We start from the raw sequence: 18,225 nt of genomic DNA, 5'->3' as shown, positions 1-18,225 counted from the left end.
GATGTCAAGCGTATGTCAAGCTCCTTCCCCCCAAGTGTGCTGCAAGTCCTCACTTGGGGACGAGTGACATGGGGTCATGGGCTGGGCCAGACGTGGTCAGCTTGTACCTCGTCTGGCGTACTCTACAATACGCGAGTACAGAAAGATACGTCTCGTTGGAACACGGCAGCAAATCATGTGGACGTATCCCTTCCACTTGGGCCCCGCGACCTCTGTGTTCACAGTGTTTTCCGGTTTGAACTGTCGACGTAGACGTAGATGTAGACGTAGACGGTTCAAGCGCTCTCGAATCCTCTCTCTGTCTCTGGAAGGGGACGTTTTGTCGAGAATCCGTTCCGTTTGGTGGTGGGATCTGCGAGCGAGTCCTCCAATCCGTTTCTTCCATTACAAACAATGGTGTGGTGCGAGAGGCTTGAGCTCTCTCCCTCTGATGCCGCAGCCCAGGCAGAGGTACTTTGCAGAGGGCTGGCTGATGACTGCTTGCTGGGCTGAGCTGTGATGTACCGCGTCGCGTTGCAATAAGCGAGCCGATGTGGGAAGGACGAAAAAAAAAAGGTGGGATGAAGGACGGAGGTTGCTGCCGGTGACGTATGGCTGCCAGATCCATGAAATCATACTGTCCGGGGGTCACACAGAAAGACGAGACAAGGGGGGAAGGGGCCACCTCAGTGACTGCACCTGCCCAGCATGCCCAGGACAGGTGCAGCAGGCGTACGCAGTACTGCGTACCCTGAGGCAGAGGCAGGTGGGATCGGCACCGTTTCCTGCCCACCTGAGCCTAGCGCCCCGGCGGACCAAAAGACCCTGAGCTGCGACTTTCCCGTGGGCCGTCAGTGGTTCCTCAGCTGTTTCCCATCTCCATGTCAAGGATTCATTCATCCACTGTTTGACCGTGTGTCGTCGCTCTGTTGCTCGCTGGCGGCTGTCGCCGTGATCGTTCGCGCCAATGAAGATGACACTCGGGGGTCACAACGGCACTCATTCGCAGGCTGGAAATAGCACTTCGGCAGCTCAGCTGGGAGGATGTTTAATTGTCCATAAACAAGGCACCCAAGCACCATAAACACCCACCCTGAAATAGCCACCGTCTGTTTGAGAGAGATGTTGTTTCTCCATAAGGCTGTATGCCGTGATAGCAGAGTATCCGTACCGAGGACAGGTGCCTATCCAACGTCAATCACCACCGTCATGCTAAGCGACCAGGGCCCAGTGCGGAATAGAGAGGCACAGAGGCACACACCACACACCAGGACCACCACCCCGGAGCTCTCCAACAAGCTCACTTGTGCCGTCCGGGGTTCGATTTCTTGCATCGTCATTCCTCTGGGGTGCCTGCTCTGCTACCACAGCCCGCCGGGACAACCCTGTTTCCACCCTGCGCCACCGACCTGGTAATTCGACCTGGGAGTCAGAGGGTGGCGCTCTCCCTCTGCCCCCTCTCCCCCTCCTCTGCAAAGCCTCAATGGAGAATGGGAGCACCAGCAAACCAAAGGCCAAGAACGCCCTGGGAACTCTGGGAGGAGCTCGCGTGAGTGGGTGAGCGAGTGTCAAGGCACAATGCAGCGAAACGCCCGACACGGACCTGGACTGATCTGAGAGAAAGAAAGACGCAAACCCTGGCCTGGTTTGATGGTCCTTGAGGCCCCCTCTGCGCCGCTACTGTACAACGCGAACGGCAACCCGCAGGAAACGTTCCATGACTGGCTGGGAGAGGTCCTCCGGCGGTCCCCGAGATCGTGTTGAAGCACAAGACCAACCCAAAAAAAAAACTAGCTACTTCAGTTTTTTTAAAGAAAATTTCTCTTTTTTTGCCTTCTCGTTCACGTACAGAATAGGGGTTCCAGTCGAGGTGGGGATTCTGCAAGATGGCATACCATACGGAACCCACGAACACGCAGAATACGGGGGGCAAAAGGCAAAGCAAAATCGGTCATGCAGCAGTAGCTACAGTAGTAGTGCAGTGCAGTGCCATGGTTCGTCTTGGCCTGCGCGAAGATGCCATTCGCCATTGACACGAAGGGAAACGACGCTAGAGGGGGCAGGACGGGCCTTCTAGAACATCGTCTTCCATTCCCGTGTTCAGGGTCCACCACGCTTTCTTACTCTTAGCCTCTGAGAGGTATCTTCGAGAACGAGAAGAAACGGAAAGAGAGTTGACACTGTCAAGGCATTCCGTTCCGTTTCGAAAATGGCTTCTAGGCTGCATTGCGGAAACAGCACCAGACGCGGTCGTTGCGAGTCTGCTTACGAATCGAATCGTCTTTTGGTTGTGGAATACGTACGCAGTCACTTTGATGCCTCGACGCATGGAACAGAGCGGCGGGCATTGCACGAGATATCTCCCCTATTTCCGTGTAAATGCCTCTTCCCGACAAACTCTCAAGAGACGTTCTGACTCTTCCGCCTCTACTTTTTGGTTCCCTATTCCTGCCGAACTTCACTTTCGTCTCGTCTTACGGATATGATGAGATGTCGCATAGCTGGGCTTTGCGCTGTTCGATTTCTAACCAGGCACATGCCTGCACACTGCCGTGAACACTCCTGGAGGTTGTACAGCAGGAAAGCTCGCCTTACTTCGACGTCTCTCTCTCCGTTTTGGATATGACCAACATCACCTGTTTTTGCAATGTTTGTACAATGTTTTGCCTCCTCGGGGAGCACCTCCAGGCTCTCTCGCAGTCGGTAGCGTCGCAGCAAGCTGCCCGACCAAGCCTCATCAGCCCGAAAGCGGGGGACGAACAAGAGATGCTATCCGCAGCATGCAAGTGCAAGCAGTAGCTTCATAGCTCAGATGTTGGAGTATGTCAGGCGTGGTCGGCGGCGCATTCTGATTGGCGCATCAGCTCATGCAGCTTGGTTCCTCTGGAGAAGCGATTGTTGCTGCTTATGCTGAGCCACCCACCATCCACGACCAAACCGCATCTAACACACCACACACTCTTTCTCGTGCTCCCATACAAACTATCGATTTTGAGACAGTGAGGCTGTCAGATTACTGTTGTCCAACTCACCAAACCTAGGCAGCAACCGCGCCCGAACCTCTGATCAGCCAATGAGTAGCTGCAAGGTCAGACGTGGGATGCATTGGAGGGTAGGGCGGGATCGGCTTTCCCATCTGACGGAGCTCGGGCCCGGGTGCATATGCTCTGACGGGATTGTCCCGCAGCTTTGATCTCCTTTTTACCACATGTCGCCGAGGATTGCGAATGTAGACTTTTCTTCTCGGTGTGTGTTCCGCTTGAACATTGAACTTCTTGATTATTCATGAAGCAGAAGCTGACTCAAAGAAAAGAAACGAAGCCAAAAACGCGAAACGTTGAGAAGCTAGCTGGGTAAGTTTGAACATGAAGAAAAAATGCCGCGCCTGAGCTCCGTTCGACACACCGAACGAATGACTCAAGCAACAGCGAGATCTATTTCCAAGCAAAGCAGACAAAGCGGAAGATACTTTCAGAGGCTCTTGTTTGCAGGCAAGTAATCACAATGGAACTGTGTACATCTTCTTTCCTTCTCAACATCTGAATAAACCTCCGGGCTGGCACTTGTTTGCCGTTTGGTGTCACACCGGCGGAAGACTTGCACGATTCCGATTCGTTCACCGTCCGCAAGGGCAATCCGCCAGTCAGCCCAGCTCTACGTTGGTCGACATGTCAGCTGCCGTTGGGAAACTCCTTCCGGTATGAGTCGCTTCTTGACCATTTACCATTGTTCAATCAATGCAAAGTTTATTATGCTATTCCATCTGGCCATGGGGGAGGTAAAGCGGTTCCAGGTCACTGTAGCTGGATGTGGATGGCCTCACCGATCGTAGCCGGGTTAGCTTCGTTTCGCTTCGCCAGGCCGCGCCGCAGAATGTACGCTTCGGTATCCGTTCATGGTATCTTTTCCAATGGGGGCGTTGGCTCTGTCTACTAGTTCTTTTTCGTCTTCCCTTCACTGCCTGCCTGCCACCAGGCCGCCTTCTCCGGGGCGCGTTCTATTGCCCCGGACTTACAGCCCGTGCAGAGCCACCCCTTTTGTTTTTCTCAGCCCTAACTCCAACGTGCAAATCGATAATCTCACATGGTAGCATCGCCCTCCCGCGTCGAACACGTCCTTCGTCTGACATGCGGCTCAAATGGTAATCCTCTCCAGCGAGTACGCCTTGACCTTCTGACTCAGCAGGAGTCCCCTCTCACGCGAGGTCCTCTCGAGCACCTCACCGCCCGAGACGATCTTGTGGTTGGCCACGGCCTGCTTAGACACCAGGCCCAGCGGCAGACGAGGCGAGATCTCCACCTCGAGAGACACCGGCTTCTGCTGCCCACGTGCGGCTGATGAGGACTTTGCAGCCGATGCAGCAGTGCTGCCGTACTGGACCGCGTCACCGACGAAGGCGCCCAACGTGACGGCCTCCTCAAGGCCCTCCAGGGCGGCGCTGACCTCGAGCTTCAGGGCGGTGATGAAGTCAGCCGCATCTGCTTGGTCGCCGGAGAAGCCGTTGGTGAGCCAGCCGCTGGGGCCGACCGAGTCGATGCAGCGGGACAGAAGCTCGGCAATAAGGGAGATAGCACCGTCGGGAGGGGCTCTTGAAGCATCGTCGCGGTCAAAGTTTGTGGTGTCGACGTATCTTGAGGTCCACGCGCTGCCGATCAGCTGTACTCTCAGGAGGTGGATAAGGGAGAGGACCTCGGTGGGGTTGAAAGTCTCCCGCAGAGCCCGCACTGTCGCTACAGAAGAGTAGTTGGCGAGCTTCTCAAATGCCGTCGTGAGGGTTCGGGCGCGGAGGTTCGAGTCGTCTCCCAGATGGCACTCGGCCAGCTCCAACTCCTTCTCCAAGTGATCGATTTCCATCTCGACGTAGTCCTCCTCTTTCGTCTCCTTGGGCGCGGGGAGAAGCAGCCTGGACTGCTGGTCGAGGCTGCGCATGATGATTCGGATGACCAGGAGGAGCTCCCTCTCGCCGAGCTTGGTCGATGAAACGTAGTTCATAAGTAGCTCCATCATTGGGTCCATATCGGCGAGTCGCTGGATGAGCTTGTCCACAACCGGCTCCTGGGCCCCTTCAGCTATCTCGCCCTTGAAAGCTGCAGTCATGTTGGCATTTGTGAGGTGGCCGGCCGAGATGAGGTAGATCAAGACATTGCTGGCAGGGAGGACGCAGCGCAAAACGGCTTCTGGTCCTGACGTGTCCACCGTGAACACTCTGCTGATAGCGTAGAGTACCCACCGGCGATCCACGGCAGGGTACGTCTCTGATCGTTCCAACCACTTCCAGTCTGGGGTTTGCACTCCATCAAGAACGGCGGATTCGTCGATAGCAACACCAAATCTCTGAGCTAGCAAGCTCTCAAACGCCTTCCAGTCCTGCGCCAGCAGGAAACCATCTGCCTTTTCTACATCTGTGAGCGACTCTTTGACGTACGCGTCGGAAAGCGTACCAGGGAGATACTGCTCAAATGTGTTGTTGCCAGATCCCTTGGGCAAACTGGCCGGCACTCTGTCTCCTCTCGGCAGACCTCGGCCGATGGAGTCGATAAGCAGACCCTCCTTCCCGTGGGACTTGGGACGCTCAATCTGGATGGAGACGAGAGTGTTGCCAACAACCGACACAGCCATATCGAGCTTTGAAAGGAAAGTCACTAGCCTCGGCGCCTGGTCGTGGCCCTCGGGGAGCTCAACCTTTGTCGACGCTTGAATCGAATAGAAGGTGGGGTTCAGGATGCTGGCGGTCTTGGAAGACAGGCTGAGAATCGAGTGCTCCGAGATTTGGAGGAACGAGGTGTTCTCGGCGAGCGGCAGACGTCCCTGAAGCTTCGGTACGGCGCTCGTGAGATCGTAAGTTCGGAGGACGGGTCCGCTCAGCTGGAGCAGCTTGCCGGACTGAACGTGGAGCTGGTAGCTGGCAGTCTCTGCCAAGGTCTCTTCCTGAGATGGCAGAGGGGTGGTGTGAATTTGGACTAGAGGCTGCGAAGAAACCGTGGGCAGAACGCCCAGAACGATGAGGAACCTTGATGCGGTGTTTTCACCCTCGGCACGGACAACGATGGTGAGGACATCCGGGTTGAAGGTCTTGGGATCGACTTGACGTCCAAAAGAGCCGAAAGCGTCTTGTCGGCCCTGAAACACGCCATTCAAAACCTCAGAAGCGGTTGCGTGAAGCGCAAACTCCACCTCGTACTTTGCGACTGTTGATGGAAGCAAGTCTTTGCACAGGTTGTACGAGGAAGCGCTCCACCTCTGCTCCAAATCCTCCGCGCCGAGGCAGACGACCTGGCCATCTTTGCAGAGTCCAATCACGTCGCCCTTTTGATCCTTGTCCAGTTCGGTCCCGGTCGCATCCACAGCAGTAGATGTGAAGAGGTAAGTAACCGGCGACTTATGGCGCACGCGCTGCGAGGTGCTCGAAGAGTTGGTCTTTCCGGTCGCGTCGACAACGTCACGGCAGAGAGTGATCTTGGCACCAGTCGTGTCTTGGGTAGACAGATATGTATAGTTGTTGCGACCATTTGCGGAAGAATCTTGGTATCGGATTGAGTGCGGCGCGCAGGTGAACGACTCTTGAGGCGGGATCGGGTAGGAAGTTCGCAGTCCGGATGAAGGAATCTACAACGGTTAGCAAGGGGCCAGAAAGACACCGAAGCTTGAAACTGACATGGTAGATGTTGGCTGCTTCGCCATCGACACCGACGACGACTTCAAGTCTCTTCCTCTTCTTCGAGCCAGCCTTTTGGGTATACACCTCGCCAATGTGGTACTGGCCCTTCGTGTGGTCGAGAGGACGCGGCAACGACGCCAGAACATCCGGCCGGTGGATGCGAAATGTGGGAGCCATTTTGGGTCTTCGATAGCTTTGACACGGTCTCGGCGATCCAGATGCGTTCTTGGCAAGGCCTGGGTTGGACTGCTGCTGCTGCAATTGGTCGTGTGGTCCAAAAGCGCCGGCCGTGTAAGTGATGGCTTCACGTCGAGAAAAAAAAAGTTGGGAGGACTCTCCGTAGTGGGGTGCGATAGCAAGATTTTGGTTAGTTCGCACTGTCAAAGCCGCAGTAGCCTAGTTGGCTGAGACAGTGCCCGAAAAAAAGCTCAGCTTCTGCCTTCGGATTATTACCCTCCGGAAGCCGATATCGATAACGCAGATAAGATGGGCAAGGATGTGTGATAAGAGGAATGCGATGTGGGTCTGTGGGCCTAGGATGTTAAGTGTACCTTAATTGAACACTAATGGCAGTCGCGCTACACGCTGCTGCCCCCGGCGATTCTCCCAACGCGATTCACGCGACTGGTGATGCTCCAGTCTCGACATCGCCGTCCCTCACCCCTCCACAACTCCCTGCTTACGACTCGACCTTACAATCTCACGAGGAGCTTGTTTTTGCACAAAACTCTCTTGTCAGCAACTCTTTTGGCTTAAAGAGTCTGTTTCTCTTCTTTCCCCCCATCCTAGGTTTTTCTCATCCAGTCGCATGCCCTCTGACGTAGTTTGAAGGCGCGACGGCCGAAGCGTAAGTGCCAAACACGAACACCTTTCAAAAGGCTTCCCACGTTCTCAATCATGCAATAACTGACCTCGAGATCTTAAATCCAGCTTCGTCTCATCTCATGGGAACACTCTTGGTAGCCAATATGGCCCCAGAAGGGCTCGATGGCTCCAACCAGAAACTTCATCCATTCTTTGTCGCAGGAAAGAGCAACGACTTGCCAATGCCCGAGGCAAACGCGGTAGACCAACCTCCAAATGCAAACGAGCAGACCCCGATCAAGAAACCTGGACGACCTAAGAAGCAGAGACACGCTTTACAGCAACCATCCAGCGACATTGAACCGCACTCTTCCGACATTGACGAGGATGGACCCGATCGCAAGAGACAGAAGACTGGCAGTGCTGGACCGGGCTCAGGCAAGAAGAGGGGACGCCCTAGAAAGAAGACGAGTGTACCGGCGAACGATATAACGAGCCACTTCTCCCAGAACAACGGTGTCCCGTCAACTGCCCTCGCCAACGAAGTCCCACGAACGCCTCCTCCCGAGCCAGTTATTGTCCCAGAAGTCTCTGTATTGCTTCCTCAAGCTCCGCCGACGAACTCTGAAGTCTCGTCGACCGTTACGGCAGGCGCAGCGCTGCCTTCCGCAAACCAAGACCAGTCGAAGCCGAACAAGGTCCTCAAGTTCAACCCAAAGACTGGAACAATTGGGTCCCCGCCCAAGCCCAAGCCAGCTCCCGCCGAGAGCTCCAAAGGCGCCAAGTCCTTAAAGTCGCCCGCCAAGCCGACCCGCATCATTACTATTAGATATGGCCATGATACAGAGACGCGCGCGCGCATTGGTCCCAAGATACAACAGATTCTGGATAGTCCGTCCCCAAAGAAGGGGAGTCCGAAGTCGAAGACGACGCCCAAGAAACCTCGAGCCAAAGCTACAAAATTGGAGCAGGATAAGACGAAATCGGGCACTACGCATCCAATGTTTCTTGGAAAGGCCAAGAATGCAGCAAAATCCGACGCGTCTCCAGCTCCTGCACCGAAACCACCAAGGCAAACCATCTTCAGTTCTACGCCATGCTCGCCTAAGAAGCAACGCGCGGTCCCTATGACCGGAAAGATCCCGCAGTTTGGCATGCGATCCTTGGGACTCAAGGTGCCAGGATCATGTCATCCAGCATGGCCAGCCCAGGGAATGGCCCATGTCAGGGGGTTGACAACAGAGGAAGAACAACTGTCCGCGGCTGTCCAGCAACTCCAAGTCTCTGATCGGAAGTCCAAGGGCCAAAACACCAATATCTTGCCCGGCGAATCAGTCATTGATATGCTTGTCAAGTCGTTAGACACCCTCGGCATCATGAAGTCTCTCCAGGATACAACTGATGATTACCAACCACCTCCACCTGAGCTTCGCCTGCCGGGAAAGCACTTTGAGAGTGGCCGCAAGCTGCGTTCACGGATCAAACCTGAGCTACGAACATGCTTGCCTCTTGGGAGCCAGAACGACGAGAGTGATGACGAGGTTCTCACGGCATCCACCCGAAAGCCTCACCCAGCTGTTGCTCGCTTATATAATTCCCTCGAGACCAATCTTTCCGCATACGACAGGTCTCAATGTGAAGAGCTCACTTGGGCGCAGAAATACGCGCCTATCCTTGCAGAAGAAGTGCTGCAAAGTGGCAAGGAGGGTGTACTTCTCAAGGAATGGCTCCAGACACTGAGGGTCCAGTCTGTGAATACCGGTACAGCAACCGCCGATCAGAAGTCGTCTGGTGCTAAGCCTGGATCTGCGACAAAGAAGAAGCGGAAGCGCAACAAGTTGGACAACTTCATTGTATCCGATGGCGACGAGACAGAGTTCCTGCCGAGTGTCTCTGATGATGACGAGGACGATTGGTTGCCTACCCATAGTCAAGGTGGTCCCAAGAAAACCGTGGTTCGCAGAGACATTGGCAAAGACCTCAGCCGACTAACCAATGCTGTTGTACTGAGCGGTCCGCATGGCTCTGGCAAGACTGCGGCGGTTTATGCGGTTTCAAAGGAACTGGGCTTCGAGATATTCGAGATCAATGCGAGCAGCCGCCGAAACGGCAAGGATGTGATGGAAAAGGTCGGAGACATGACACAAAACCATCTCGTCCAGCAAAATCGCCAAGGAAAGGATGACAGCAAAGCCGTGGACGACGAAACATCCAAAGACATTAAATCTGGCAAACAAAACACCATGATGTCCTTCTTCAAACCCAAAGCAGCGACCAAGCCTGAGTCGAAGCCTCAAGCCGAACCAAAACCCGAGCAGGAGACTGAGCAGCCAGTTGAGGCACCCAAGACCACCAAGGCAAAGACCCAAAACCAGAAGCAGTCCTTGATTCTTCTTGAGGAAGTTGACGTTCTTTACGAAGAGGACAAGCAATTTTGGGCAACCATCATGAATTTGATTGTCCAGTCAAAGAGGCCCTTTGTCATGACCTGCAACGACGAGAATCTTGTTCCGTTCCACAACTTTGTCCTCTATGGCATCTTCCGATTCACACCTCCTCCTGAAGACCTGGCTGTAGACGTGCTTCTTCTCATCGCTGCGAATGAAGGCCATGCTCTGAAGCGCGCAGCTGTGAGTGCACTCTATGAGGCAAAGGGACACGACTTGCGGGCTTCTTTGATGGAACTCAACTACTGGTGCCAGCTTGGAGTTGGCGATCGACGAGGTGGCTTTGACTGGCTCTACCCGCGTTGGCCCAAAGGATGCGACAAAGATGAGAACGGCGATGTTGTCCGTGTTGTGAGTGAAGGGACATATCTAGAGGGAATGGGATGGATAAGCAGGGATCCTGCAGTCACCGGCAGCTCCCTTGCCTCTGAGGAGGAGTTGATGACACAGTGCTGGCAGGGCCTGGGCTTGGACTTGGGCAACTGGCATGATTCCCTCGACATGGCATCATGGGCCGAAAGCGTACACACTTCTTCCGCTGGAGACCGAGCTGCCGCACTTGATGTGTTCTGTGATTTTTCAGAGGCGATGTGTGCAGCTGATCTTTGCTCTAGTGGTGACTTTGGGCTCAGATTACAAGTAAGTGTGAATTGGTCCTTTTGGATGAGCAAAACTGACTGTCGACAGGAGTCCCTTGACCCTACCCAGCCAGATATCTCAAGCAAGTCGCGCGATGACTTTGTCGTTGGACGGCGACTCCTTGAAGCACCTCCACTTACGACATTTACCTACACAGCCACCGCCATTTCCAACAGCCTCAAGTCCGCCGCCCGTCAGACCCTCCAAGCTGCCCCCAGCAAAGCTGAGTCTGCAGTCAGCATGGATCACATCGGGGAGGGCAAGGCAATTCAGCAGATGCGGCGATCCTTCAACAAGCCGACGAAAGACACAGCCGTCTCACGATATGATATGAGTCTGGCGTTCGATCCGATTGCGGCTTCAGAGAAGGCACTGGCAAGCATGTCCAACAGTCTTGAGCCGTCGGTATTCGACAGGACTATGCGGATGATAACACTCGAAGTCGCACCATATGTGCGCAGCATTATCGGATACGATCACCGTTCAATGCAAGAGCGCCAGCAGAGAAGCTCGCTTGTCAGCGAGGGTGGCAGGCCTGGCAAGCGAATGCGCAGTACTCGAAGTGCGCTCTCGGCTCAAGAGGGCGTGGCGCGCGGTAGTACTCGTAGAGAGAGCTATTTTTCTGCCGAGCTGAGCACGCCTTTGGTTATGAGGACCGGAGGAGAGGGTTGGCAGGCGGCTGTGGATATGGAGATGAGGCTGATGCCGCGCCTGCCAAGTGTTGCCCCGAGTGACACCAGTAATGAGACGGCAGCGCCAGTGTCGAGTGCCGAGGTACCAGTGCCGAATGCAGAGGTTCCGACGTTGAGCGCGGAGTAGACGAACATAATGATGGATTGCATCCAGGAGCTGGAAAGCGGCACGCTTCAGGGAGTTGGTGGCAAGGCATTAGCAATGGCTCATTTCATCGATAGATAACACGGCTAGATGAGATTGAACTTGATGATTTTTTTTCTAGCTTCTTCTGGTCCCCGCCGTCTTCAGTAGTAATCTGACCGTCGCCTCGACCTCCTATCATCGTACACAGTTTCTGGCCTTCGCCCATCAGGAGACGGAAATCGGGCTGCGCCTCTCCTACTCCAGTCCTCAACGGCATCCTCCACCCTCCTCGACCGGTTGTCCTCGTCAAAGAACCTCTTGCTACTTTCCGCCTCCGACCTCCCAGACGTCTTCGCGTACCTCACAATCTCATCCCTTGGCGGCCCCATGATGGCCTCTTCTGTCAGCCTCTGCCCCCTCGGCTCCTCGGCAAGACGGTACGTCCTGGGCGGAGGATTGTAATCGGAAAAGTACCCATCACTCTCGTCCTCGTAATACCGCGGCCCCCTGCGCGGCGGCAGCCTTCGCGGAGGGCGGTCGTACTCGGGGACGTACCCGTTGTGTCTGTCGCGGACGACGTTACGGCGGCGGGAGTGGCGGCCGGGGGCGTTGAGGGTGTCCCAGTGGGGGCCGCGGACCTCTGGGTGTTTGCGTTTGTGCCAGACGCGGTGGATGCAGATTGTGGCGACGGCGATGGCGGCGATGAGGACTGCCGTCGTCTTGAAGGAGGGCTTCTTCTTGGGGAGGCGAGGGCGGCGGTTATTGTTGTTGTTGTGGCTCCGGCGGGCGTTGCGGGGGTGAGGGCCGGCTGAGGATGAGCGGGAGCGCGGCGGTGAGCGGGAACGGGAGCGAGATCTTGAGCGGTAGGAGTCGGAGGAAGATACTGAGGAGGAGCGGCGGCTGCGGGAGGGAGGCATTTTGTGAGATTTTTGATGTTGCCTGTGGTCGTGATGAGAATTTTGCTTCGGGTTGTTGCGAAGGCAGGTGAGATGTTGGCCGTCCTTCTCAAGCGGCGGTATATGAACCTTCCCTTTCCCTTCTCCGTCAAAGACAGACAAAGAAAGAAGGGTAAGCTATCAAAGACGAAAGAAAATACCAAGGTGTGGAATTTATCAAAGGGAGAACCCTACACCGACGGACAACGACAGTGCGGTACGAGAGTTTGACGGCTTGAGCTTCGAGTTCCCCGGTGTCAGAGTCCGTACCTCCAGAGTCTGGAATTCGGTCCGAGCGAGGTTCAACCCGGCGTGTTGGTATTAACAGCGACGATTGCCAGTCGGATGAGAACGCGAAAACGGTGGCGGAGGTCGATAGGCAGAGTCAAAGCCGGTTTCTTGGGACGATGCCGCTTACACAGGGATTTATCCTGCGGTATGGCGCGAGTCGACGATATCAGCTGGGCGAAGATTTTTTTGGGAGTGAATTCGGACAGTTTTGATGGGTGAGATGGCTGGGAAGGGGCGACCGCCGGGCCGGTGAAGCGTGGATCGGACGGTCTGAGGGTTGAGGCGTATTTCGGATGTCGAGGCTATGCAGACGGGTGAGGCCTCGCTGCCTGGAGAGGGAAGGAGTGAGGTGAGAAACAGTACGGGAGGAGAGATGTCATATATTTCAGCTTGTGTTAAGACTGTGACTCTGTAATTAATGAGGCTAGTTTGATCTAGTCTAATTTCTAACAGGCTTGACGGTTGAGGACGCTGGTGAGAGAGGACACCAAATGTGTGGCTTTGTATTACGGCAAACTTAGTAGCGCGGTTCGGATGCCACATGGACCCGTCGTTGCGCAAAGCGGCAGGAAGAACAGACAGGGGAAGAGCGTGCGAGACAACCCCTGGCGCGGGAATGGTCCCCGGAAGGTTGCTGCGCGAGGCACCGCGCTCCTGGATCTGTCCCTATGCCTTTTCTTCTTTCGTGGTGTGCCTGGGCATGCTGAGGGTGAGTTTCCCTCAGTCCTTAGATGGTGATGATGATGAGATCCGCGATGGGTTGCTTCGGCGGAAAGGCACGTCCCGTGAGGGTTTGAGGGTGCGTTAGATGGGTTACTGCTTACCGTCGCATTTTGGTCCTGTTGTCACTCGGCCACGAGGGGAGTGATGGAATGTTACCGGAGATTGGGACTAGACGGCGCGTGGTCGTGACGTGATGGCTGGTGATTGGTCAATGCGTGGCGATGTTGAGCACCGGCGCGGGTGTGACGACACTTCGGGAGCTAGAGCGGTCGTGGAGATGGTCATTTCTGATGTTAGCTGGGAAGGAGGTCAGTGATCTATTGAGCGTTGCCTTTGATCTAAATTCAACCTCGACCCATATGCTGACAATGACGACGATGAGACGAGAACATAGGATAAGTATGGAAGCTGGAATCAGTCTAAAAAAAGGTGAAGAAATATTCATTCAAATCCAGTAATACGAAACGTCAGTTACATCCCAACCTCTATAAGCTGTTTTCCCCCGTCTAAAGTGAAATCCAAGGTTGCCTCCCAAAGCGTCCCCCACCTCTTCTCGCCCTCTTCACCTTTATACCAACTTCAAACCAGCTTAGTAGCAATGGAAGACAAAAAGCAAACATAAAACATAACAAAGAAAAGAAGACTCTGAAGGTCTAACCAAAGTCTTCCCATAACATACCTTCCCCTTCTTTCTTCCCTCGCCCTCTTCTTGGCTTCCTCCAAAGGCGCCAACGCCACTGTCATGGATGAATATATATTCTTCAAATACTCGCCGACAATTGTATTAAGTGCAACCTGGGCCTTCATCCTTTCGCCAGGCGTCGGCTTCAGCATCTTCTTTAGCAAGTCGTGGAGCTGACCATGCCGGTGCTTGTCGCATCCTCCAGCCCGGGAGTGCAGTTCAGCCAAAGTCTGCCCGAGCATCCACACATCGCCCTCCTCAGACGGCTGATACTCACTCTTCTTACCACGGAACTCTGGCGGGGTGAACTGGTCTCCAGGGATATCATTCCAAGTCCACATGACCTTTGGCACAAGCCCATGCCCGATGAGCTTGTATCCCCAGGGTTCGTCTCCATGCTCCGTTGCAGGACGCTTAAAACGGATGATGTTGCTGGGATGGACATACCCGTGCACTTGGTGTCGATCATGAAGATACGTCAGCGCAGAAAGCACGTCCACGGCCAAAACCATAAGCTCTTCATCGGATATGTACGTTCGAGGCTCGATGCCCTTCCAATTTGCTTCTTCGACCACCAGCATGTTTTTCTTTTCAATGTAGTCCTTGTAACGGACAACTGACTCCTACATACTGTTAGCATTGGCCGGTCTATCGCTTTGGAACCCCAATCAGCGAGGCAGTTACGGTGTGCGTGACTTACAAAAGCAATATCTTCACCCAGGGAAACTTCTTCCTTCGCAAATCGCTCAAGTTCACTCTTTTCCTCGGGGCTGCGGCCGACGAACTTGATGAACATCAAGTTGCTCTGACCTTGTTCCGCATTTAACTGGTGACCGCCGTGCAACTCGTAAACATTCTTCTGGTACCCATCTCTCTTCAAGCCCGTAGTCGTGTATCTGTTTGCTCTTCCGGCTTGATCCGGAACGCCAGCGAGGTTGTGCTATGTGGGTGTCATCTTGAAGTGTGAATCGTGGGTAGTGCTGTTCATGCGACAAGATGACGGCGATATGGCGTGTCTTTATACCATCATCATGAGTGAACTGATGCCCTCAATACCGCGGCCACGATGAAGCTACAGCTTGTCCATTCCGGTCCTCGAGGGCAGACCCGGTCTGAAACATCTCACCTCGTCGCTCCTTCAATGGTCTAAGAATCGGAATCATGAGACAGGCCATATGGTAACCTCTCTATCGAAACCAAGGGCCCTTTCAACCTCTGAGCTTGCTTTAACACTTTGATCATTATTCCTCTCCACGCAAGGAACTCATCAATGATCATGTGCATGTCACACACTCTAAATGGCATAAAATTCAGACACTCATTTTATCTCTTTGACTTTGTTTCAACAGCCACGGTAGGTGGCCATCTCACTTCCCCAGAAAGGGTCCAAGGACACCGCCAGATTCCCAAACTTACAGACCTAGCATGGGCCGGGTGATGTGATGAGATGAGGTCCTTGACGACCGACTAACCAACCGCTGCAAATTAGATGGAATCCACCGAAAATTAATCTGCAGGTAGTCCATTCTCTAATTTTTAACCTCAAGAAACACATCTTTCCTTTCTAAGCAGAAACCAAATTGCCCGCCCATCCCTGACTCAAACGTAAAGAAAGCAGATCCTACACAAATACAAACCAAACCACATCAAGAGCAATCGCTCAAAGCCCCTATTCACACGGAAATACCACCACGTCCAAACTTTTCCCATCGTAGTTGCCCGCCATCTCTCCGCCTTGGCCTTCTTGATAGTCTCCTTCATCTCCCTCTTCTCAGCACCCACCTGACCACCCTCAGTAGCCCTGAACTTCTCCTCAAGAAGGCCCGTCAACGCGTCCTCTGCCCGGGGCCGATCTCCCGGCTTGTCCTGCAGCAACTTGGCCACCAGCGCCTCAAGCCAGTCATGCCAAACCCGCATAGCCGGGTACTCGCAGGCTCCCTTTCTCGTCAGAAACTCCGAATACGCACTGATGGGCTGCGGGATGCGTTTATACCGGGATTCGTGGAGCTCCTGCAACATCGTCCCGAGCATCCATACGTCGCTCTCCCGCGTCGGCTTGTATCGGCCTCTTCCCGCGAACTCGGGCGCCGTATACATCTCGCCGGGAGACTCCGCCCACTTGGAAAAGATGGCCGGCACGAGCCCGTGGCCGGAGAGTCTGTATCTATGCTGCCTATGCCAGTCTCCATGGGGTTGAGTGGTGTCCCTGTACGGGACCACATTTTGCGGCCGGACGTCTCCGTGGACGATGCCCAGGGCGTGGAGGTACGTAAGCGCGGAGAGCATGTCCACGGCCACGTTGACGATATCAGTATCCTGAAGCTTTCGTAATATGTCGTCGGCCAGGAGGCCGCTCCACTCGAACTCGAGCTTATTCATGACAAGCGCACACGGTAGGGTAGTGTTCTGACGAATCGCCTGTTTTCTGTCGCCGAACTCTTCGATGAAATCCTTGTACCGGACGACGCATTCCTATTCCCACATCAGCAACCCAAACTGCCAGTAGGAAGAAAAGAACCCACAAAAGAAGCATCCTCGCTCAGCTCCATCTCTCGTCCGACCAGCTTCCGCAAATACCTCGTCTGCTCCCGAGTGAGAGGCTCACCGGGACTGAGAAACATGAGATTGTCCTCTCCCCCGGCGCCGCTGCCTCGAGACCCGAACCGCAGGTCATAGACGCCGTTGTTCTGGCAAACGCGTTTGACAGCGTAGACCCTATGACTCTCGCCTTTGCGCTCAGCGCCGATGGCGTAAATTGTATCATCGACAGGCCTCATCTTGTACTGAGTGTGTATCTTGATTATGTGAATGATTTGTGCGAGGTGTTTCTAATAATGGCGATTTCGATGAAGGGATATCAATTCACCATCCGCTACTCCTGGCTCCTCTATATATCCTAACAAATCACCATGAAAACAACCGCCATCGTGACCCGTGTACAGCGCGCGTCTCGTCGATCCGAGTCGTGGTATACAGACCTGGCCTGATACATCCTGCACCGCTCAAGGACCCAAGGCCGGACAGACCACCATACGCCATGACCAGTCTCTCGTGACAAGTCGAATCGACATGCTCGCCATCGGCCGGACAATTGGGTTTTGGGCAGTTCGGCCACTCTTTGTCCCGCAGGATCTGCCTTCCAATTCACACATTAGAACCAAGTAAATCTTTGTCCCAAAAGAATTCAAACCGACAGGTCGTCTTTTACCTTCATCCGACGAAGCGCCTCTATTCCCGCAAAAAGACCTAAAGGATAGAAAAGGTGTTTCTTTCTGGCCTCTTCCTATCCCTTCGCAATAAATTGACCAACAGAGACCACCGCCACCACCAGCCCTTTCAACATCTACGTGTATCAACACTGCTCTTCGACCACCCATCGCGACCATCAGGCCGCGAGCATGGCTTTCCATCCCATCATCAGCCCCCTCTCCCCTCGGGGCCTAGACTATCACGAATATCAGACGTACCAAGCAAGCTGGAAAAAAACTCCTTTATTGCATTCAAGTCTGACCAGTCAGCTCCAAGCTGGCCATCGGGCACAAGTCCGATCCTCTCCAACGCTCTCAGCCAATTCCCTTAGTCATACAGTATTCGCGTGGATTTAGCACTCTTCACACCGTGTTCGCAGCGACATCATCAAATTCGAATTGTCACTGCTACCATTTCATTGGTCAATGCCGCAACTCAATGTATTTCTCACCACCAACCATCATTTCACATGTTTTCATTTCCATTGCCCCTGCAGTTTTACTGATTTGATTTGTCTTGATCTTTCAAGATCTAGTGCTGTCATTGCTGACATTTTGCATCTATCTACTCTCGTCGGCTGATTGACGCCGTCGGAAGAACCAAAAATCCTGAATCTTCCTACCCATGCCAGGGTTGTTCTTTTGTGCATAGAATGCACTCGGGTAGATATTACACGGAACCAAGTCCTCCTCCTCATTGTCCCACTCACCAGTTCCAATCCATGGTAAGAGATGGAAGACATGATAACTCCTGCCTGATGCAAATTTTGAGACGAATAAATGTGACCCATGAGTTTCATCCTTTTCATCACCCCAATACCATTTGTCCTCAAGCATCAAAAGAATTCCGGCCGTTGCTCAGACTGGTCGTAAAAATGAGGCCCTTCCGACGCCGTAAACAATGCAATGCTGAAAAGACAATAACCAAGTTGAAAAATCCCATGTAAAACATGCGTCGAAAATGTGTTCAAGTACGTAGTGTTGGGAAGTACCCCCACGC

The 18,225-nt window shown here is 53.9% G+C and overlaps 4 protein-coding genes across 4 annotated transcripts; 1 reads left to right on the top strand and 3 right to left on the bottom strand.

The window, feature by feature from the left end:
- Nucleotides 1-4,113: 4,113 nt before the first annotated feature.
- COL26b_011147 (uncharacterized protein) lies at nt 4,114-6,814 on the bottom strand (the record flags this gene model as incomplete). Its single annotated transcript, XM_053183821.1, has 2 exons — nt 4,114-6,585; nt 6,635-6,814. The coding sequence occupies 2 exons, from the start codon at nt 6,812-6,814 to the stop codon at nt 4,114-4,116; spliced, it is 2,652 nt and encodes an 883-aa protein (XP_053032233.1).
- A 791-nt stretch (nt 6,815-7,605) lies between these two features.
- COL26b_011146 (uncharacterized protein) lies at nt 7,606-11,346 on the top strand (the record flags this gene model as incomplete). The annotated part of the gene is made up of 2 exons (XM_053183820.1): nt 7,606-10,410; nt 10,576-11,346. The coding sequence occupies 2 exons, from the start codon at nt 7,606-7,608 to the stop codon at nt 11,344-11,346; spliced, it is 3,576 nt and encodes a 1,191-aa protein (XP_053032232.1).
- A 161-nt stretch (nt 11,347-11,507) lies between these two features.
- COL26b_011145 (uncharacterized protein) lies at nt 11,508-12,263 on the bottom strand (the record flags this gene model as incomplete). The annotated part of the gene is made up of 2 exons (XM_053183819.1): nt 11,508-11,853; nt 11,902-12,263. 2 exons carry the CDS (start codon nt 12,261-12,263, stop codon nt 11,508-11,510), a joined length of 708 nt encoding a protein of 235 aa, XP_053032231.1.
- Nucleotides 12,264-13,503: 1,240 nt separating this feature from the next.
- On the bottom strand, nt 13,504-16,754 carry COL26b_011144 (uncharacterized protein; the record flags this gene model as incomplete). Its single annotated transcript, XM_053183818.1, has 6 exons — nt 13,504-13,592; nt 13,862-13,872; nt 13,975-14,600; nt 14,678-14,917; nt 15,679-16,449; nt 16,500-16,754. 6 exons carry the CDS (start codon nt 16,752-16,754, stop codon nt 13,504-13,506), a joined length of 1,992 nt encoding a protein of 663 aa, XP_053032230.1.
- Between the last annotated feature and the right edge of the window lie 1,471 nt (nt 16,755-18,225).

The sequence above is a fragment of the Colletotrichum chrysophilum genome (assembly GCF_026319265.1).
Source record: "Colletotrichum chrysophilum strain AFK26 chromosome Unknown scaffold_131, whole genome shotgun sequence".
Lineage (NCBI taxonomy): Eukaryota > Fungi > Ascomycota > Sordariomycetes > Glomerellales > Glomerellaceae > Colletotrichum > Colletotrichum chrysophilum.
The sequence above is the reverse complement of the archived record's forward strand: the minus strand, read 5'-3'. Positions and strand labels throughout refer to the sequence as shown.